This window comes from Neoarius graeffei, chromosome 20 (assembly GCF_027579695.1).
Source record: "Neoarius graeffei isolate fNeoGra1 chromosome 20, fNeoGra1.pri, whole genome shotgun sequence".
Lineage (NCBI taxonomy): Eukaryota > Metazoa > Chordata > Actinopteri > Siluriformes > Ariidae > Neoarius > Neoarius graeffei.
In genome coordinates, this window is record NC_083588.1 from 58,547,216 (window position 1) to 58,571,228 (window position 24,013).

Sequence of the window (24,013 nt, forward strand, 5' to 3'; positions counted from 1 at the left end):
TGGATGGGTGGGTTGGCTCATAGATTAATAAATGAATACATGGATGGATGGACCGACAAATGGATGCAATGATAGTTTAATGGATAGAATAGATTAATAAATGAAAATGGGTGGGTAGATGGAAGAATAGTAGATGGATGGACGGTAAAATAGATAATACCCTCATAATATATATTATAGATAGATAGATTATTGATAGAAGAATACTTTAATGGATTAATTAATGAATGACTGAGTATGAGTAGATGGATGGATGGATGGATGGATGGATGGATGGATGGCAGAAGTTCACAGTATGAATTCAAAATACTATGCAAAAATTTCACATCACCATTAACTATTAACTGATAACATTAATTAATGACCTTAACTGTGTTTACAATTACAGTATATTTAATTTCTAATGGAATATTGAATTTTGTAACCTTCTATATTTAAGAATAGCTTTTACAATTACAGCTAAAATCGCTAACAATTATGATATTTCAGCCCATATACTGTATCTTTACTGAGAGATTTTTTTTTAAACAAGAGGATGGACAGTAACAGATGTGCTGACGGTATGACTACAGTACCATCTGTCCTCATCAACCTGCAGAGAAACTGCAAGAGGAAGCGCACTTCTGGGAGTTGTAGCCTTCATTGCTATATTTCATTGCTTTGCACCCGCAACAAGCAAGTTAGCAGCTTGTGGTTGCTATAGTGAGATGTAAATATTAACACAGGAAATGCGTCTGTTACCTCGCAACCCTGTCTGAGTTGCATCTTCATATCTGTATCTTGGTACTTCAAAGTCCTGTTTGGTATTTTAACGTAAGTAGGTGACACGATAATGTGTGTGTATATGTTACGGTTGTGGTCAGAAGTTTGCGTACAGTGATATGAATGTCATGGCAAAATTTGGGCTTTCAGTAATTTCTTTGAACTGTTCTTTATCTGGCGGCACAGTGGTGTAGTGGTTAGCACTGTGGCCTTACAGCAAGAAGGTCTGGGTTCGAGCCCAGTGGCCGACAAGGGCCTTTCTGTGTGAAGTTTGCATGTTCTCCCCGTGTCCACGTGGGTTTCCTCCGGGTGCTCCGGTTTCTAACAGTCCAAAGACATGCAGGTTAGGCTAATTGGTTAGTCTAAATTGACTGTGAGTGTGAATGGTTGTTTGTCTCTATGTGTCAGTGCTGTGATGACTTGTCCAGGGTTTACCCCGCCTCTCGCCCATAGTCAGCTGGGATACTTACAGCTTGCCTGCAACCCTGTACAAGATAAGCGGTTACGGATGGGTGGATGGAATATTTGGCTTGACTGTGCTAGCATTGGCCTGTGCTAATGCTGCACTAGCTGGAAGGTAACTGGACTGCCACACTAACAGCACTGAGTCACGGGTAAGCTAGCATTGGCCTTTGAGAATGCTGATATGAAGAGAATGAAGTTCTCCCCGTGTCTGCGTGGGTTTTCTCCGGGTGCTCCGGTTTCCCCCACAGTCCAAAGACATGCGGGTTAGGTTAACTGGTGACTCTAAATTGACCGTAGGTGTGAATGTGAGTGTGAATGGTTGTCTGTGTCTATGTGTCAGCCCTGTGATGACCTGCCGACTTGTCCAGGGTGTACCCCGCCTCTCGCCCATAGTCAGCTGGGATAGGCTCCAGCTTGCCTGCAACCCTGTAGGACAGGATAAGCGGCTGCAGATAATGGATGGATGGATGTTCTTTTTCTGATATATTCACTAGAATTTGGTGCACAAGTTTTAATTTTCTTTGGGTTTTCTGATGGTTTATGCTGAAGAATTCTGATGTAATCCTCCTTCTTCATTATCCCATCCACTTTGTGCAATGAACCAGTTCCACTGGCAGCAAAACAGCCCCAGAGCTGATGATCCATGGATCAAAAATATTGATTTGCTAAAATATTCAGTTCTCCCATGATTGATGAATGGTATAGACGTGTTGCTAAACATTGCATTGCCGCATATAAGTGAAATTTTAGGAGAAGCCAGGCTTCCTGTGTTCATCCTGCTTGTACATGAGGGCATGAGGCAATATATGTAAAGCAACAAGTCTTTTGCTTGTTTCACTTTTGTCTGTGCACACGATGTATTCTGGAGCAACACACACACACACACACACACACACCGAAGTGACACTTTCTTCTACCTACTTCCTTTTGATTTCTCACTTCTCCTTTTTTGAAATTCATCTAGATTACCTGAAATTAACTAGGCTCATGATTGGAATCTCTGTCTCCTCTTTTTTTAAATTAATTTATTTTACAAAATATTATTAGCAATATCACTCGAACTATGAACTGCAACTATTTTGAAATGTTACTCATGTCTATGCTACGTTTGGTCTTTTCAGCAATAAAAATCGATGAAGCTACCGATACTGGTTCCTCAAGAACGAGTGACTCTGGCTTAGTGGAACAACAAAAGTCACATATTATTAACATGTGACACAATCTGGCATCTTTTTTTTTTTTTAATCTGCGTGTGAACGCAAAATAGGTCCACAAAAGTCCTTCTACTGATCAAAAACTGTCATATTATTCTCATCCATTTGCACTTTTGTTGGGGAAAAAATAAAACTTTAATTTGGGACTTACCCTAGGGGTTTTTGTTTCTTGGGGGGTTTTGTTTGTTTGTTTGTTTGTTTGTTTGTTTGTTTGTTTGTTTGTTTGTTTGTTTGTTTGTTTGTTTGTTATCAAAAAGGTAAACCCACTCTATCAGGTCAATGCAAGTAGAAGTATTTCTTTAAATCATGGTTATGGATTAAGGTTGGGAAGTTCATGTTATAAAATGGTATATAGAACTAATAATTTTTCTGATTTTGTGTCAGTTAAGTATCACTAAGCTCTATCTGGAAAGTTCATAGGCTCATCAGAGTGAAGCCAGCTGGCCGCCATCTTACCACTCCCATCACGGAGTGGAACTGTCATTTAGACTACGTATATAATTTATTTTATTATAATATTATATATAATATAATATTATAGAACCTTTCTCTTTCATATACTTATTCTTCCTTATATATAAGGAAGAAGAAATATATGAAAGATAAAGGTACACTGTATAAGAGAAGAACTGAAATAATCTCCATAAAAATAATTATAGTAGTAAAAAAGAGCCATTAAAAAAAATGATCAGAGACTGAACTGGAAAAGGGAAAAAACAATAACAGTGAAGCGGAGCGCTATAAAAATGTGTAAGGAATGGGGTAAAGTTGAGAACATAAGAGGAGGTAATGAAAGGGAAAGAAAAGTCAGGAGATACTTTTCTTGGGGCAAATTTGATCGGCTACTACGGTTCAACACACAAGCCAAATACACGTGAAGGGAATGGTAAGATGGCGGCCAGATGGCTTCACTCGTCTCTACAGCGGGGAATAGGCTCTGAGCTCTCCAGCTCTCTCTTTATATAGAGCTCAGTGTTACGTATTTGAAATATTTGTGTTAACTATTTAATTTGTGCTAGTAGCGCTGGCAGAAATTATTACTCTCACTGAGGATCTTTCTACTTTATTATTATTATTATTATTATTATTATTATTATTATTATTATTATAATAAAGTTTTTTAGGACACTATTTCTCCCTCAGTTTTCAACCAATCATCACCAAATTTCACATGAAGAATAGCTCTGGGCTGAATTATATTGCTATGACTTTTGGTGCTGATCTGGATCACTGATCCGAAATGAAAAATGGGATTTTTTTCAATCACTTATAACTCTGTCAATTTTCATGATTTTTTTTCAATCAGTTTTTTTTTTTTTTTATTTTGTTCAGGGCGGCAGGGTGCAACTTTTCCTCACTAAGCATCATTCTCTATCTCTTACCGTTCTGGATCTATAAGGTACTGTGACCAGACGTCCCGGTTTGTAACAGCTAGCGCAAATTATTGTGACTTTAGTCATGGTCTCTATCTAGTTTGTAATTGTTATTGTATATTGCACATCAACCTGTAATTCAGTATTTAACTGCAACAGGTTTAAATAAACTTGTCTGTCTGTCTTTCCAGCTGGCCGTCTGTCTGTCTGTCTGTCTGTCTGTCTGTCTGTCTGTCTGTCTGTCCGGCCATCTGTCTGTCCATTCATCTGTCTGCCTGTCTATTTGTCTGTCTGTCTGTCCAGCCATCTGTCTGTCCAGCCGTCTGTCTGTCTGTCCAGCCATCTGTCCTGCCGTGTGTGAAATGGTACAACAGTGGGACTGATATTTAAAATTTACTCGTGCAGTGACATCTTTGAACCACCTCTGACCCAAAAACTCAACACACTTTTGGTCACTTTAGAACATATCGTAAACTCATCACCAAACTTCCCTTAAAGGCAATAAGACAAAATAACTTATTTGCATATGATATAACCACACCCCTTTTCATTCACATTAACAGCACTGAGCAGACGCCGTTATCCAGAGCGACTCACAGAAGTGATTTATAGTCTACATCTGAAATACCTTCTCCAATTATTTCTTTCTTCTTTCTTATATTTTTAAAATCGGTGCTCTTTTAAGAGCTACAGCTTCGCCAGGATGTAATTCTTCTGTCTTGGTTTAAAGACAGTCAGTTCATTTGACCACCTTCGTGCCACAACAGAGAAGAGTCTTGATGTGTACGTCATCTTTATATTTTGAAGGATGGTGGGTTAAGCTGAGCTGTGCTAGAGGTTCAGCAATGTTTTCATTGTAATCCATAACCCTTTTACAATTCCAGTGCACTTCGTTAATGGAGAGGAAAATACCGAAAGCAGCACAATCGCAATTAAGTGTTGAAGGCCGAGGGTGCTGGGAGGTCTGGCTTGTCTAGACAGACATGCCCAAAATTAATCAAGAATAGTTCCAGAATTATCAGGGCAATATATATACGTATAATCTTGGTCTCTATAGATATGTAAGACCTCAGAGAATATATTTCCAGTGTGAATAACATTGTTACTATGCCTGAGTAAATTGTGATGAAATTTGAAGTAGAAATCTTTTTTTTTTTTAATCCTTGCCTAAAATATATTTTTTGAGGTCAAGAAGTATACATTTAGATTTTCTAAATATGTCATATGTTTATATTTGGCAAATAGTCCGATTCAGATTTTGAAACAAAGCCTTAATTAACAAGGACTATTGTTACGTATTATTACGCACCTTTTTTAAAAATATGGTCTAAAATACATAACCTTATCAGTGATTGAATAAAATGACTTAAATGATCACATCTATCTTTTAAATGATCTGTAAAATTTCACTTGCTCTTACCTGATCACAGACCAGTTCCCATTTCTTTTCATTATCATACTGACTCAGAAGCGTCATCTTATCAGGGGGCAGGTTCATGGAGCTCTGTGGAGAGAACAGAGATGAAGGAGTCAGAATGAAACAAGGATGTTGAACATTCCTGCAGGAACTACAGAATTAAATTATATTCTACATTGTCTTGAACGTGGTTTTAGTATTTGGTTGGTATTATAACTTTGTGAAGATGTTTGTGGTATGACCGATAACAGAAATATAACTTTAAGGGCTAGCATTACAGAATACTCCAGTGTTTTTCAGTTTGTGTGTGTAGAGTATGTGTGATTACCACACACAAGAATTTCAAGCCGGTTCCCTGTATTGAGAAAAGAACAGAAAACGCAATGATCTGAAACTCGTATGTGGAAGTTCAAAGGTATTTGATAAGTAAAAGTTCACATTATATTACAGGTATTTAGCAGACGCTCTTATCCAGAGCAATGTACAACATACCCAAAGCAGCCTGAGGAGCAGTTGGGGGGTTTGGTGCCTTGCTCAAGGGCATTTCAGCCATTCCTGCTGGTCTAGGGAATTGAACCAGCAACCTTTTTGGCCCCAAAGCTGCTTCTCTAACCTTTAGGTCATGGCTTTCCATGCAAAATAGGAAACTATATTATCTCGGAATTACAACCACTGATTCCACTAATAACCAAAGTCCTATCCATTCAAGCATGGATTTTACGCTGACAAATAATTATATTAAAAATATATAAGAATGGCCACAAAAAATATATATATTATTAACATGCTGTCACCTTCACTCCAGCAGAGGTCCACCTCCCCTGAATACTAGCCACTTCTTCTTCACTCATCATAAATACAGTACATGTTTACAGACTATAGAAAGCTGGGTCAAACTAGTAATTGTCGCGAAGTCTTGCCAACATTCTTGTTTGTCCTGTAAGTATAAAACAACTAACCAGGAAATTTTGAAATTACGGGGTTATGAAATGTCATCATTATACATCAATACAAGACGTTCCAGATGAAAAAATGTATACATTGGATGGATGTATTAGGAGACGAAAACGAGGGTGGCACTGCGTGATGTAAGATTCCACACGTCTTTTTGATTACGTCCTGGATCCAAGACGTTTGGCCGAGTGGCTTCATCAAGTAAAGTGAGAAAACTTTACTTCTGGAAAAAGTAGCAAACTGTGCAGCGAGCATTTTACAGAAGATTGTTTTGTCGAGGACGTGCATGAAAAAAAATCACTGGGAAGAAGTGAGACATGAGGCAGAAATGACAACTGAAGCCAGATGTGATCCCGACTTTGTTTCACCACAAGATACCAGCAGCACAACAGCACACAGTGTCACACATTAAACGGATGGAAAATCCATCCATCCATTATCTGTAGCCACTTATCCTGTTCTACAGGGTCGCAGGCAAGCTGGAGCCTATCCCAGCTGACTACGGGTGAGAGGTGGGGTACACCCTGGACAAGTCGCCAGGTTATCGCAGGGCTGAGACATACAGAGACACAGACAACCATTCACACTCACATTCACACCTACGGTCAATTTAGAGCCACCAGTTAACCTAACCTGCATGTCTTTGGACTGTGGGGGAAACCGGAGCACCCGGAGGAAACCCACGCGGACACGGGGAGAACATGCGAACTCCACACAGAAAGGTCCTCGCCGGCCACGGGGCTCAAACCCAGGACCTTCTTGCTGTGAGGCGACAGCGCTAACCACTACACCAACGTGCCGCCCGGATGGAAAATAAGCAGGAAAATATTTTTTTTAATAAACAGGCAATAAACAAGCCACTACTTTCTTTTAATTCCTTTTTTAATACTGCATTGCCATATTTTTTGTTGAGAAATGCAAACAAATTGACCGAGAAGTCACGCTAGACCATAATATTATACTATAGTCTAGTATAATACACTTGTACACCTCCACTGTGCTCACGGAAAATGACGCACGCACTATGGAGGCATTTATGGCGGCCTCCCTGACAAAAAATAGTCCCGTCTAATCTAATTTCGTCATTTTAGTGATTAAGAACAAATTCAACATGCAGCTTTTTTTTTATTATAAAGGACAGACATAACGACTGACTTTTAGCTCAACTTGTTTATTTGCGAGATATTTTCTTTAAGCCTTTGACCCAATGACTTTATCTCTGTGTTCTTGACTCTTTCTTTGTGTAATGACAACTCTAGATTTTTTTTTTTTCGTTTGTTTGGATTTATTGTGAATTGATGTCTTTCATGTTAGATTATAGATTGTGGATTTGGATTTGTTATAAAACCTTCTACACATGGATTCTCACTACTCTCTTGTTCATTGCATCTATCGATGGTCCCAATAAATGCACTGCACCTTTGATAAGTCTTTTTTCACTACAAGGAGAAATTCTTGAAATATGTCTTGAAATTCTAGAACATGATCACATACGTTGGTAATACATTAAATAGAGATTACAGTATGTTTAAAAAATCTTGAGATTTCCTTGAACTATCACTTAACTGTTATTAAGTGATAGATTTTATACCATCATTATTTAAACTCAGCTTTATTGTCTGGTTTAGGGGCCACCCAACCTAGAAAAGTTATGATCTAGACCTAGTTCCCTGGTATATCGCCACACTGTGTATCCAATAAATAGGCGTGAGAGACAGTGCACCTATAGATATACATTTTTATAGAAACGTGTCCTGAAATACCCCTCATTCCATCATATCGAGAGATGCTTTGGGGGAAAATTTTGCACGGAGTTGAGTCAATACATGTTTTTTAGTCTGCATCAGCAACAGACTCAAAACACCCAAAGACTGACTCACGTCATGTGTAGGTAAGTGTTTATACATCGTCTCCATGGTATCCTCTCTGACATATGACATCAGTGGAAATAAGAAAGGAAATGATGAGTCAGGGCAGCATGGTGGTGTAGTGGTTAGCGCTGTCGCCTCGCAGCAAGAAGGTCCGGGTTCGAGCCCCGTGGCCAGTGAGGGCCTTTCTGTGCAGAGTTTGCATGTTCTCCCCGTGTCCGCGTGGGTTTCCTCCGGGTGCTCCGGTTTCCCCCACAGTCCAAAGACATGCAGGTTAGGTTAACTGGTGACTCTAAATTGACCGTAGGTGTGAATGTGAGTGTGAATGGTTGTCTGTGTCTATGTGTCAGCCCTGTGATGACCTGGCGACTTGTCCAGGGTGTACCCCGCCTTTCGCCCGTAGTCAGCTGGGATAGGCTCCAGCTCGCCTGCGACCCTGTCGAGCAGGATAAAGTGGCTAGAGATAATGAGATGAGATGAATGATGAGTCATTGCAATATCTGTCTATGTAATCGACAGTTTGATGCATATCTGTGGCACTAATACTATATATACTCGTGTGGCAGCTGAACAATGCTTAAAATCATGCAGATACCGTACAGGTCAAGAACTTCAGATAATGTTCACATCAAACATCAGAATGGGAAAAATAATTGTGATCTCAAAGTGTGACTTTCTTTCTTTCACTGTGGCATGGGTGTTGGTTTGAGCCAGATGGACTGGTTTGAGTATTTCAGAAACTGCTGGTCTCCTGGGGTTTTCACACACAACTACACAGAATGATGCGAAAAAAAACTGAGTGAGTGAGTGAGAGAGAGACAGTTCTGTAGATGGAAGCAAACACCTTGTTGATAAGAGATGTCAGAGAAAAACGGCCAGGGGTTGGTTTCCCGAAAGCATCGTAGCGCAAAGATCATTGTTAAATGGTAGACTGAGCATCACAATGAACGCTCTCTGTCCTAGTTAAGATGCTCTTAGCGTTAAGACGCTTTTGGGAAACCCAACCCAGATTGGTTCAGGAAGGATATAGTAATTCATATAATCACTCTTTACAACCGTGGTGAGCAGAAAAGCATCTCAACATGTACTAAACTTCAACCTTGAGGTGAATGGGCTACAACAACAAAAAACTACATCAGGTTCCACTTCTGATGCTACCATGGGCACAGACTCGCCCAAACCGGAGAGCTGAAGATGAGGAAAAACATCTCCTGCTCTTTTTCCAGCCTTCACCTGTCCAGTTTGGGTGAGTCTGGACCCATGGTAGCCTCTGAAATCGGTTCTTGTCTGAGAGATGTGGAACCTGATATGGTCTTCTGTTCTTGTAAGTCATCCACCTCAAGGTTTGATGTGTTCTACATTCTGAAATGCTTTTCTACAGCACCTCAGCAACAATTACAATTTCAACAACATGTCATAGTTTTTATCCATTTATAGTTACATGAAATGCCTGTGAAACAGGTTGTGATTTGCCTTTCAGCTGGAACCGCTGTCGCAGCTGTTGTATGTGCACCATCCAGGCGTCCATTTGTCAATTCTTCTTCTTTGCATGAGATCTCACAAACAAGTGGTTGAATGTTGTATGACTTATATCAAATTATCTCTGTAACTAGCAGATGACCTGATTAGATTTTGGAACAGGGTCAAAGTCACAGCAAGGTTGAAGGTCTGAAACAGTGTTTCTTCAAGAAAGATGGTGATGGAGGCATCCATTGGCATCAAGTTCGACTTGTTTAAATCATCATCAGTTTGGAATGGAAGTCTTTTTTTTAATACATATATGTTATTTACCAGCTGGGAGGTCTGTATCGTGAAATACCGTGACCGAGGTCTTGAAAATACTGACCGAGGCCTCTGGGCCAAGGTCAGTATTTTCAAGGCCAAGGTCAAGGTATTTCACAATACGGACCGACCTTAAGCTGGTAAATAATTTTTTTTTTTCTTTACCAAATTCTAACAGAAAATGAGAGCGCCTGAAAGGGAAACCATATTTAGAACAAACCTGCTACAAGCTCGTCAAAAATCTGTTTGACAAGCTATGTCAGCTCAGAATTTTCCGAAAAGAAAACTTGATCTAGACCCTGATCTAGGTGACAAAAATGTTGACAAAAAATCGCTACTATGTTTGTTGTTGTTGTGAACGAGCGAGTCGTCAAAGGTCCGTAACTGGGGTCCGGATCGTAGGATTCCGGACCGCTCGCAAGCCAATCAGAGCACAGGATTTGATGGAAACCGGACCGCGAAAAAAATAAATGACCTAATTTCACTTCGTGCACCAAATATTGAACAGTTATTCCACAAAATCGAGTCGTACATGAACTGATAGCCAAGTTGGCTATAAGCCGTGTACGACGAGATTGAGTGGAATAACTGTTTTATTCTATCCACATTCACTGGATTTTGAGAAACGGAGCATTTTTATTTTTATTTTTTGCAAATTCGATCAATAAAATCTTTATATAAAACATCCAACAAAATAATTTCCGCTGAGAATGTAAACAAACCAACGAAATGACAGGAGCAATTTATGAAAAATTTTATAATAATAATAATTCTTGAAAATAAATTTAAAAAGATATGTCCTTACCATCAAATACTTTCATTCCATATTTTGTTGCTTTTTTAATTTTATTTTTCTGGGGTTTTGTTTTCGAGTACAGTTTTTATTTTGTCCTCGGTTGGTTCAGCAACACACTCCGCCATTTTGTTTTTCTCTCCTCACGATATACGAGCTGATATCCTAGTAGTAGAGCAGCCAATCAGCATGCGTGATTGCTCATATCCAGTGACTGTGGATAGAATAATTATTTGATCTCACACCACAACATTGTGGTCTTCTCAAAGGGTGTTGATTAATTAAAAAGTTGATAATGAATCAATGAATAATGTTCAACGTGACCAATGCGCAGCTCTGACGATGCAAATCACAACCTGTTTCACAGATATTTAATGTAACGATATGCAGATAAAAATTACATGTTAAAATTGTAATGTTGCTGATGTTATTGTAATGTTTAACACTCTGTCACTGATTAGCTTCCTATAACAGCACAACCCCTGATTGTTTTATTCCTAGCTTCAAACATATCAGTACCTTTTGTTATGAGTTCGCTTTAGTAATTAGTTATTTTCCTAAAACAACACATCTTGAAGTGTTTTATTTGTCTCATCCCACAGCACTTTGCTAATGCTAGCAATTTATAAAACATTGCTTATTGTCCATTTATTAACTGTGTTATAATAGCAACATAAATGATAAAGTCTTTTTTCTTTCTATTTCTCTTTTGAACTTCCATCCATTCATTATCTGCAGCCGCTTATCCTGTTCTACAGGGTCGCAGGCAAGCTGGAGCCTAACCCAGCTGACTACGGGCGAAAGGCGGGGTACACCCTGGACAAGTCGCCAGGTCATCACAGGGCTGACACATAGACACAGACAACCATTCACACTCACATTCACACCTACGGTCAATTTAGAGTCACCAGTTAACCTAACCTGCATATCTTTGGACTGTGGGGGAAACCGGAGCACCCGGAGGAAACCCACGCAGACACAGGGAGAACAAGCACAGAAAGGCCCTCACCAGCCGCTGGGCTCGAACCCAGGACCTTCTTGCTGTGAGGCGACAGTGCTAACCACTACACCACCGTGCCGCCCCTCTTTTGAACTTGATAAGACCAAAAGTTACTAAGAAGCCACTAAGAAACGCCTCTCTCCTGAAGACGTATCGAAAAAAAATGAAGGTACACAATTTAAGGCCTATAACTTCCATAATTTTCCTGATAGAAAATTAATCAACACCTTCTGGCCAATCAGATTTGAGAATTCTCCAGCATCTGATTGCACTTTATCATTAGAAACTATCATTTAATTATTCTGAATGCCACCATCACACACAGGCCATAAACTCTTCCATAATTTTAATGATTTATGTATGTAACCTTCATTTTGAACGGGTTTTTTTGTGTCTGATGGAATGCAAAATAGAGCAGACACACCTAACAACAGTAGCGCTACAGGTTTTTGGTATTTACTGTGAGATGGGGTTTAGACTGAGTAGGAAAGGGCGTAACATGTTGCTTGTGCTGGGTGTTTCCTCTTTGAAGTAGTTGTGGCTTCCGCTCTGGTGTTCTCTTTTTTTTAATAAGCAGTGGGGTGAGAAGACTTTTCACACTTTCGTATAGCGAGAACTGGCAAAGTAGAGGGCGGTGTCTGTACACTGAGGATGAGCTCAGACACCGTTGGAGAGGAGTGAAAATTGCAAGGCTAACTGACAACCAACCAATTTATTTGTGTGTTTTGTTTGGTAGTTTAATACTATGAATTAAGACCAGAAGATAACTCACCAGCACACTTCTTCATTTACACCCAACTAATCATCCAAAGAGACCAACACTCGCTCGTAACTTTCTGGTCACTACTTGGCCTCAGCTTCCTGTACCATTTCATCTAGTTACAGCTTTTTCAGAACATGGTTTCAGTTTTACTCAAAGGAAGACTCCACCCTGAATGGCTTACACTATTGGGCCAAAAGCTAGTCAATGGTTTGTAACCATTTCACCCATATGTACTTGACTTGTTGAACATCCCATTCCAGAGTTCCAGATTTAGTCCACCTTTTCTCCTCTTCTAGGAAGGCTTTCAACTAGATTTTGGGCCGTGGCCATGGGGATTTGTGTTAATTCAACCACCTTGGATACCTTGGATCGGCTTCAAGCTTGATCACTCAGGCCAATCATATCACGTATCTCCATTGCCGATTACCAGGGTAGCAGGTATTAACACTTGCTACCGATCCACTCCAACAACGAGTTCCTATTCACTCCAAGGTACTCGGGTGTAGGTGGGGTGTCAGGGAATTATCTGAGCCACTTATGTCTTGAACCTGGGCAACACAGTGGTGTAGAGGTTAACACTGTTGCCTCACAGTAAGAAGGTTCTGGGTTTGAGCCCAGTGGCTGACGAGGGCCTTTCTGTATAGAGTTTGCATGTTCTCCCCGTGTCTGTGTGGGTTTCCTCCGGGTGCTCCGGTTTCCCCCACAGTCCAAAGGCATGCAGGTTAGGTTAACTGGTGGCTCTAAATTGACTGTAGGTGTGAATGTGAGTGTGAATAGTTGTTTGTCTCTATGTGTTAGTCCTGTGATGATCTGGTGACTTGTCCAGGGTGTACCCCGCCTTTCGCCTTTTGTCAGCTGGGATAGGCTCCAGCTTGCCCACAGCCTTGTACAGGATAAGCGGTTACAGATAATGAATGGATGGGATGGATGATCTTTAACAGCATCCAAGATTTGTTCGGTAATTAAATTCTTAAACTTCTTTTATTGACGTTACTCTGACCGGTTTCCTACGTTACCTACAGTTTGACTCCCTGTGATACTGGTGCAATCGAATTTACCTTTCACTTCATCTATACCTAAAGACATACTTGCCAACTTTACCGATTCACGCGGTAGGCTAACGATTTTGACAGGTGAATACCGCCTACTGATTTTAGATCTAAAAAGTACCGCATTACAAAATAATCAGCGAACACTGTTGGATTTGTTTTTCTGATCTCGCTTCAGCTGTTTTCAGCACAGGGGATACAAGTATACAGTGTTAAATAGTCATATTAAGTGAAGCGAAGAGCCAGTGGAACGGTGCGATAATGATAATGATGTTGAATATAAATTGTATCGCTCTATTGTATCGCGCCATTCCATTGGTTCTTGTTATGGTTCTAGAAAATCAGCAATGAGCTCACAACAAGTCACGCCAGGATTTATACAAACCAGACACGCTCTGGTGATCATGAACAATGGAAACTCATCTCATCTCATCTCATTATCTCTAGCCGCTTTATCCTGTTCTGGGTTGCAGGCAAGCTGGAGCCTATCCCAGCTGACTACGGGCGAAAGGCGGGGTACACCCTGGACAAGTCGCCAGGTCATCACAGGGCTGACACATAGACACAGACAACCATTCACACTCACATTCACACCTACGGTCAATTTAGAGTCACCAGTTAACCTAACCTGCATGTCTTTGGACTGTGGGGGAAACCGGAGCACCCGGAGGAAACCCACGCAGACACGGGGAGAACATGCAAACTCCACACAGAAAGGCCCTCACCGGCCACAGGGCTCGAACCTGGACCTTCTTGCTGTGAGGCGACAGTGCTAACCACTACACCACCGTGCCGCCCCAATGGAAACTCCAAAGGAAAAAAAGATTCACCATGACAACAAGTTCAAGGCAACCTGGTGATTGGATCATCCAGCATCAAAGCATCGAGGCATGGTGAGATTGAGAAGCAGCACTTTGTGAAGTACAGTATGTCGGTCCGATCAATTTCTCACTCAATTTCTTCAAATATAGCACTCATAATGCAGGAGAATGAACCATTTTACACCATTTTTTTCCCCAAAAATTTTCCATCCCCTAACCCCCATAGAACAGTGTGACTGTGTCATACAATCTGATCTACCACTTTTCATTCGCTGTGGGTTGGCAAGTACGTAAAGAGAGCGATGCGGCAGTGCTTTAGTCCTTTATCTGTCCAGCTCTTTCCTTATCTGTTCACCTAAACAGATCAGCTCCAAGCCCCAAGCTTCAACTTTCATGCTAATTGCTCCATCAGTGTTAGCATGCATCATCGCATAGACTGCTAGCTAACCAAGACAACCCTCTTCCATGATTTGGCACAACTGTATCATGAAGCCGCAGTGCATTCTGGGACTTTGCGTCATATTCTACATTGGATGTCTCATTCATATTAATCGAAGAAGAAGAAGAAGAAGCTTTTATTTATCACATGTACACTCAAGCACAGTGAAATTCCTCCTCTGTGTTTAACCCAAGTGAGCAATGAGCACACACACATACCCAGAGCAGTGGGCAGCTATGCTACAGCGCCCGGGGAGCAGTTGGGGGTCTGATGCCTTGCTCAAGGGCACGTCAGCCATGATACAGAGGGAAGGGAAAGTGCTGTTCATTCACTCAACTCCCCTCACATTTTTCCTGTCGGTCCCGGGAATCGAACCAGCAACACTTTGGACCCAAGGCTGCTTCTCTGACCTTCAGGCCATGGTTTATATAAGGTTTAATGTTGTAAAATGGTGAATGGGAAAAGAAGCCGTTGCTCTTTTGTTTCATTTCATTTCATTTTGTTTTTAATAGCAAAAAGCTGACTGTTATGAGAATCATGTTTGAGATTAGCATTTTTTTCTCTATTAAACACCAACGTAACGTCACTAGCAATAAGAGCGTCCTCCTATGATGTCATTGTCACAACCACTCACAGACTTCTCACAGAAATAATAAAGAAACAAAACAGCGTCAGCCATAGAGTTAGCACAAGAATTGCATCGCAAATATTTCAATGTAAACATTTTTACTGTGAAGTGCATGGATTTTTCAGTACTTTCCACACTATTCATCATCATCTCCGCATCTTTTATGGATATATATATATATATATATATATATATATATATATATATATATATATATATATATATATATATATATATAAAATGTATGTATGTATGTATGTGTGCAGGGCCGTTGACGGGGGGGATAACCGGGTATTTTGTCCCGGGCCCGGGCATGAGGGGGGGCCCAGAACTGGTCCCTCATGAAGATGCATTAATCATTCTGTTTCATTTCAAAATGTGTTGATTTGGGGGAGAAAAATGTGCTATATTTGCATTCAATGAATGATTTCTGGTTCTTTTGCCTTTATTGTCTTCGAAAATAGATTCAAGAACCCACCTACCACCCCTAATGCAGAAATGGTTTGGTCTTTGATTAAGGCGCCAAATAACACGGCACTATTCCATCATAACGCTTCGACAATAAGCGTGCGAGCCCGTTTGCCAACATGCACAAGTCAGGAGCAAAGAAAAGAAAAGAGAAAAAGAGATGAAGAAGCCAAGAGCCTCAGGGGCTCACTGCATAGATATTTTAGAAAAGATTCAGATGATGCAGCAGGTGGTGAAGGCAGTGGGGCAGCTGAGCCAGGTAAGACACAGATAACTTTTTTCCAGCCCCGTAATGTAACCCCAGCACGCGCGACGCGCCATTCATAATTATAAAGTAGGGGATAGCAGGGTACACTGAGTGAACACTGAAATGCACAGGGCATTGAATTATTTCATAAACATATTGGTTTAATAACACTGTGTTGCATATATCTCAATGAAGCAAAGAATAGCACATTGGCCCGCAATCATATCCAAATGTTTTAGGCACGCTTGCTGAGCTGCGCTGAGCTGGACTCCGGTTAGCTGAAAGCCCGTGGAACGCTGCCTCTTGTTAATTAAACCTTATTTTGTTGGAAATCATCCCGTGTAGATACGACGGCATGTGAAATTGCCAGCTAGATAGAGTTTAATGTAACGAATGGGCTATAAATGGGGTGTTTTGAGGTTAGTCTGTTGCAAAACATTAAACTTTCGCTTAGACTGGATACTCTTCAAACAATTCCCTTGCTCAAGTGAAAAATGATAGGCCTGTATGAAAAGCGCAATTAATGAAAGTAGCCTAATAAGCCCTAAATGAATAAAACAGCCTCTGTTTTATTGTTGTTGCTTATACGTTAAGATTTTGAAATCTTCTCGGTCCAGTTCTATATCCAGGGAACGTTGTAATCCTTTTGGTTTATCCGTAATAAACGTGTCAGCCCCCAGGTCAGATAGGCTAATGTTACGTGGTTGGGAGGGTGTCAATTTTTTTTGTAACATTCTAAATCGAGTACGGAAAGGATGTTTATGAAAAACAAGACAAAAAAATACACTGAAAAACTCACTGTACACATCACTAGTGGTGATGCTTCTATGTTCAGATTTCGGGAAAGCCATAACTCCGTTCTCATTGAGGCCCAGTTCCATCCCGTAAACAATCATTTTGGTTTATCAACTACCTGCGCTCAAACATGTCACAGGAGAGGCTCAATGGGCTGGCTATGCTCTCTATAGAGCGCGAACTTGCAAAGAAGCTGGACTTCAATGACCTTATTGACGACTTTGCCACAGCAAAAGTCCGGCGGATTGCATTTCGCACCTGAATAGTTGCAGACTAAGGAAATGTTCAAACTGTAAATATGTTGAAATGTTGAAATAAAATGGTTGACTGTTATAATGGGCTTGGAATACCTGTTATTTAAGGGTTGGAGTGAATGGAGACTGTGAAAAGAGGGGTTGGGTGTGGGTGGTTGCTGTGTGGCGATGTGCGTGCGCGCGCATGTGTGTGTGTGTGTGTGGGGGGGGGGGGGGGCACTCAGATTATTTGGGGGGAGGGCCCACTCAGATTATTTTGTCCCGGGCCCAGCCTAAGCTGTCAACGGCCCTGTATGTGTGTGTGTGTGTATTATTTACCAGCTGGGAGGTCCGTATGGTGAAATACCGTGACCGAGGTCTTGAAAGTACTGAGCGAGGCCCTCTGGGCCGAGGTCAGTATTCAAGGCCGAGGTCACGGTATTTCACCATACGGACCGCCCAGCTGGTAAATAATATATTTATTTTTTTCTTTACCAAATTCTAACAGAAAACGAGAGCGCCTGAAAGGGAAAACCAAGCCGAGCCGAGGCGAGCCACCATTTTGAATCCTCATTCGCAGCTGTAATGCACATTGCTTCCTCCTCGGTATACAAGTGCACTTCCATGGCAGGAAAAAAACTACATTTTGCCGCCTATGTCGTCCCCTATTTATACAAAATTGAGTCATTCAGGATTCAGCCATGTTTTTGCTTGGCGTTAGCAAGTTACAGGTTTTTAGCTTTCTCCTGAAATGTTTTCTTTTATTTCTTCTTCCTCAGGGTAGTAAAACTCGCTTTCACTGTGAACACTGTCGTTATCGCTATCCATGATGTAAAATTAATGCTATTCTCCTGAGAAATGCTGGCAAAAATTTATAAGACTTTTGATAATCTTATAAATAAATCTTATAAAAAAAGGTAAATGTTGACAAAAAATGCTACTATGTTTGTTGTTGTTGTGAATGAGCGAGTCACCAGAGGTCCGTAACCGGGGTCCGTAACTGGGGTCCGTATCGTAGGGTACGGACCCATACGCCAGCTAATCAGAGCGCAGGATTTGGACCGCAAAAAAAATAAATATATGCTATTTACCAGCTGGGAGGTCTGTATCGTGAAATACCGTGACTGAGGTCTTCAAAGTACTGAGCGAGGTCCTCTGGGCCGAGGTCAATATTCAAGGCCGAGTTCACGGTATTTCACCATACGGACCAACCTTAAGCTGGTAAATAATTTTTTTTTTCTTTACCAAATTCTAACAGAAAACGAGAGCGCCTGAAAGGGAAAACCGAGCCGAGCCGAGGTGAGCCGCCATTTTGAATCCTCATTCACAGCTGTAATGCAAATTGCTTCCTCCTCGTTATACAAGTGCACTTCCATGGCAGGAAAAAAAACTACATTTTGCCGCCTATGTAGTCCCCTATTTATACAAATAGGAGTCATTCAGGATTCAGCCATGTTTTTGCTCGGCGTTAGCAGCAGTTACAGGTTTTTAGCTTTCTCCTGAAATGTTTTCTTTTATTTCTTCTTCCTCAGGGTAGTAAAACTCGCTTTCGCTGTGAATACTGTCATTATCGCTATCCATGCTGTAAAATTAATGCTATTCTCCTGAGAAATGTGAAAATAAATGTTGACAAAAATTGTTACTATGTTTGTTGTTGTTGTGTACAAGCGAGTCGCCAGATGTCCGTAACCGGGGGACCCGCTCGCCAGCCAGTCAGAGCATAGGATTTGATGGAAACCAGACCACGAAAAAATAATTAACAGTTATTCCACAGAATCGAGTCATACATGAGCTGATAGCTGAGGAATTGCGTAGCACCGAGTCGGCTATAAGCCATGTACGACGAGATTGAGTGGAATAACTGTTTTATTCGATCCACATTCACTGGATTTTAAGAAATGGAGCAGTTTTGGTTTTATTTTTTGCAAATTCGATAAATAAAAACTTGATACAAAACGTCCGACAAAATCATTTCCGCTTAGAATGTAAACAAAATGGCGAAATGACAGGAGCAATTTGTGAAAAATGCGATAATAATAATAATAATAATAATAATAATAATAATAATTCTTGAAAAATTACAAAAAAAGATATGTTCTTACCATGAAATACTTTTATTCCATATTTTATTGCTTTTTTATTTTTATTTTTGGGGGTTTTGTTTTCGAGTAGTTTTTATTTCGTCCTCGGTTGATTCAGCAACACGCGCCGCCATTTTGTTTTTCTCTACTCACAGTATATGAGCTGATATCCTAGTAGTAGAGCAGCCAATCAGAGCACACGATTGCTCATATCCAGTAAATGTGGATAGAATAATAACTGGCTATAGCAGACATTCAGGCTGACATTTAGAAATAAGGCCGAGTGTTTGTGAGTGTGAATGTGTGGGGGGGTTAAACCCCATAACACACACACACACGCTGACACATGCATGCACATATGCTCACACAGTCACGAAACCTAACACTGATACAAATAGATTAAAGAGGAAGTCAAAATTCAATTCAGTTTTCAGTTTTCAGTCTGGAATCATGCACAGAAAAGTCGAGAACCTAACAGAAATTGCGCTCTCGCTCACAATCCATTTTCAAATCTTCTTTTTGGCTCAAAAAAACCAGCACTCAAAGGAAGAAGTACTCAGCCTACGTTGTGCATACGTATATAATGCAACCCTTACTCCTGGAAATGTGATTTAATGTACATTAATCATCTTTAACCTACACTACATCCTCCTTTCCAAGTAAAACAGATCACCTGTAGGTACTAAAAGTACCAAACATGCATAGTACTGGTGAGCAGACCGCCCTGTCACGCTCTTGGTTTCTGAGCGTGTCAGATCTTAGTGAAGGTTTTACTTTATGAAAGGAACTTGTGCTGTGTTTCCTATAACGGTCCTCTGACTCTTTTGAGAGCTGTTACCCAAATCTGTCATCACTCAGTTTCCTCCAGCACAAGAGTATGAGTTAAGTGTTTATTCAGAGAGAATGAGGAACTGGTTTCATTATCAAAAAAAAAAAAAAAAGACAGACTCTGTGAGAGGCGGGAGGGTTTTATCAAAATTAAATATGAATGATGAAATATTAAATATACGCAGAGATATTTTGTTGTTAGCTCTGGTCTCAGGATCATCCTGTATTATGATTCCTGATGTGGATGATTATTATAACACACACCAGCACAATATATGCTCACCGGCCAGTTTATTAGGAACGCCCATACATACACCTGACCATACACTTGATGCAGTTCCATAATCAGTCGATCCCTTGGCGCATCAAATCACGCAGATACAAATTGAGAGCTTCGGTTAATGTTCATAATGTTTAAACATGGGCGGCACGGTGGTGTAGTGGTTAGCGCTGTCGCCTCACAGCAAGAAGGTCCGGGTTCGAGCCCCGTGGCCGGCGAGGGCCTTTCTGTGCGGAGTTTGCATGTTCTCCCCGTGTCCGCGTGGGTTTCCTCCGGGTGCTCCGGTTTCCCCCACAGTCCAAAGACATGCAGGTTAGGTTAACTGGTGACTCTAAATTGACCGTAGGTGTGAATGTGAGTGTGAATGGTTGTCTGTGTCTATGTGTCAGCCCTGTGATGACCTGGCGACTTGTCCAGGGTGTACCCCGCCTTTCGCCCGTAGTCAGCTGGGATAGGCTCCAGCTTGCCTGCGACCCTGTAGAACAGGATAAAGCGGCTACAGATAATGAGATGAGATGTTTAAACATCAGAACAGGAAAAATTGTGATCTCAAAGTGTGGCTTTCCTTCACTGTGGCATGGGTGTTGGTTTGCACCAGATGGACTGGTTTATTTGAGTGTTTCAGAAACTGCTGATCTCTTGGGGTTTTCACACACAACAGTCTCGAGATTTCACACAGAAAAAAAATGGTACGGAAAACAAAAAACAAACATTGAGTGAGTGAGTGACAGTTCTGTGGGTGGAAACAAACACCTTGTTAATGAGGGGTCAGAGGAAAATGGACAGATTGGGTCGAGCTTTTTTGCCGAGAAGGATACAGCAACTCATAGCAACTCTTTACAATCGTCGTGAGCAGAAAAGCATCTCAGCCGGTGAGTTTATACTGTACATCCTACATTATCTCATCCCATCTCATTATCTCTAGCCGCTTTATCCTGTTCTACAGGGTCGCAGGCAAGCTGGAGCCTATCCCAGCTGACTACGGGCGAAAGGCGGGGTACACCCTGGACAAGTCGCCAGGTCATCACAGGGCTGACACATAGACACAGACAACCATTCACACTCACATTCACACCTACGGTCAATTTAGAGTCACCAGTTAACCTAACCTGCATGTCTTTGGACTGTGGGGGAAACCGGAGCACCCGGAGGAAACCCACGCGGACACGGGGAGAACATGCAAACTCCGCACAGAAAGGCCCTCGCCGGCCACGGGGCTCGAACCCGGACCTTCTTGCTGTGAGGCGACAGCGCTAACCACTACACCACCGTGCCGCCCATATCCTACATTATTATTATTATTATTATTATTGACAGTATACATACAGTTTTAGTGCAAAAGTATATGCACCCTTTGGACAAAATGAAGAACTCTACAGTACTGTATGTAATTCCCCAGAAGAAAAAAAGACAAAATGTGTGTTTTGTACTTTTCTTGTTCAGGACATTTTCAGGAGAGAGATCATGCAACTTCCTGTTGAACATGTGACTTTGTGGTTTTCCAAATATTGAAACATAAAGGGTGAATGACTATAGACAACAGGGTGTGGTTAAATACAAATAAACATTTTACATGACCTTTTGGAAAAGTTTGTTTCAAGAATGTGAGGGAAAAAATAATGCAATTTCTGAAGTGTTTTATTGATTGTATTTCAAGGTGGAATCGAGTTATAGTGGGCTAGGATGGCAAAAATACTATTTTCAAATTATTATTATTATTATTATTATTATTATTATTATTATTATAATACCTTTATTTTTTATTATTATTATTATTATACGACATTAATAAAATTATATATTATTATACTCATACTTTGTGCTTAAAGTCACTTTTACCTACAATTTGCATATATATATATATATATATATATATATATATATATATATATATATATATATATAAAATGTACATGTTCCTTCACAATCTGAAGTAAAACAAAACAGATACAAATAGTGTATGCTAAGAGATTAGTTGTAAAATAAAATCTGAATAACAGTTCAAAAGTTTGCACCCCCCTACACACAGACGCACACCGACTGATGGCTCTTATATCTTACATCTCCACCCTTTTCCTTTATACCTCCCTCCAATGTCTTTGCTGTCCTCTGAGCACTTTTTATTTGATAATATTTCCTCCTTTCTATCTTCCTGACCCATCTCTGCTTGATTACGTGACTAAACTAATCTTTGCTCATTTCCTCTTGATAGATCTGTTCAAACTACACCAGATGTTGTTCTTCAAATCAAACAAATTATCAATCAAATTGAATCTTTTGCTTTTTCTTCAAGTCTTGGATTGTCGTCTTGCTTCAGGACACATCGATAATTTGTTTTGAACGTCGTCAGATTTCTTTGTAATTGTGGATCAACTGTAAAATAAAAATAAAGATGTATCTTACTTTTCCTCCATTGAAAAACCATAGGGGGTGAAAACTTTTGCACTGCATACGAATCAGTGTGGTTATGGTGTAATTTTAATTTTCTTGGATTTTTTGTTTGTTTGTTTGTCTGCATCTCTGTCTGGTGTTTATACACACACACACACACGCACGCACGCACGTGTGTTTCCATTCTACGTGACTCACCAGCACCACGTTGAAGCGCTCCTCCAGCTCATCTTCGGGAGGCATGGGCAGTTTAGGAGGCGCTGTTTTCTTCCTGATGGTGTAGCCTAATGTGGGGTTGATTCCAGCCTCGGTGCCCTCAGGCTGCTCCAAACTTCCTGCCGCGTTTCCCATCACTGCCTTCCTTAGGAATTCCAGGATCCCAACTTCCTTTGATCGCAGCCAATGACGTTTCCCAGAATTCCTTGCTTTTTTCAGCCAATTTGCTGTCTCTGTAACGCTGTGTGACTCTACAATCCTTGACGCTCAGTTAAGTCCAGAAAAGGGGTGAGATCATGTCTTTTAGGACATGATGTCCGCTTGAGTAAAGACTGACTGATGTTGATTCTTCACACGGCAGAAAAAAATCAAACGTCTTTAAAAATGTGTTGAAATGTTGAAAAGCCAAGCACGAGGACAAAACATGTCCGAGATTGAGCAACGTCCTCTCCGTTTCAAAATGGATGGAAAACACAACGCGTGCAAACACACTCGAACCTGTGTGGTAAAAAAAAAAAGGGAACCAGAAATGCAATACCTCTTACAATATTAACATTCACTCCAAAAAAAACAAACAAAAGCAGTCGTTCAGGCAATACGAGTCGAGTTTATAGCCGTACTGCTGGTTGCTCCGAACGCTCAACGTGTTAAAGGTCTGTCTAAGTCTTAGGCCTCATTCTGCTCATCTTCTGCTTAGTATCAGAAATTGGAGCATCTTTCTTCATGTTGCTCGTCCTCCTGAGACTGCAGTCACGAACAGTGCATGTGTGTCTAAACGCTTTCGTGTCTTTCTGATTGAAAAACGTTCAACAGTGTGACAAGGGAGGATAGACGGCTGAGAAGAGGAAACCACAGAGAAAGCAAAAAAGCAGAAGCATCACAGCTTCCTGAACTGAGTTTGACAGAAAATGAGAGAGAGAGAGAGAGAGAGAGAGAGAGAAACAAATATAAATATGTACTTCATTCATATTGCACTGATCCAGAATACTGCTTTTTGCTTAATGTTTTTTTCCAACAAGGTAACTCTTGAGAAAGTGTTCAGATTTGTACTGAAATACAAAAAAAACCCCTCAACTACACTTTTGAAAGCTAGTTCCTTGGTAACTTTATTGAAGAACCCCACCATGTGGTCAACTTGATTACTGT

The 24,013-nt window shown here is 40.7% G+C and overlaps 1 protein-coding gene across 1 annotated transcript in view; it reads right to left on the reverse strand.

Moving 5' to 3' along the window:
- Positions 1-23,680, reverse strand: part of fmnl1a (formin-like 1a) — a 63,097-nt gene extending 39,417 nt beyond the window's left edge. Inside the window, exons 1-2 of the mRNA XM_060902062.1 lie at positions 22,850-23,680; positions 5,235-5,318 (exon numbers count right to left, since the gene is read on the reverse strand). Coding sequence (XP_060758045.1) covers positions 5,235-5,318; positions 22,850-23,002 — 237 coding nt within the window. The 5' untranslated portion in view covers positions 23,003-23,680. The remainder of the gene's footprint in view (positions 1-5,234; positions 5,319-22,849) is intronic.
- Positions 23,681-24,013: the final 333 nt, after the last annotated feature.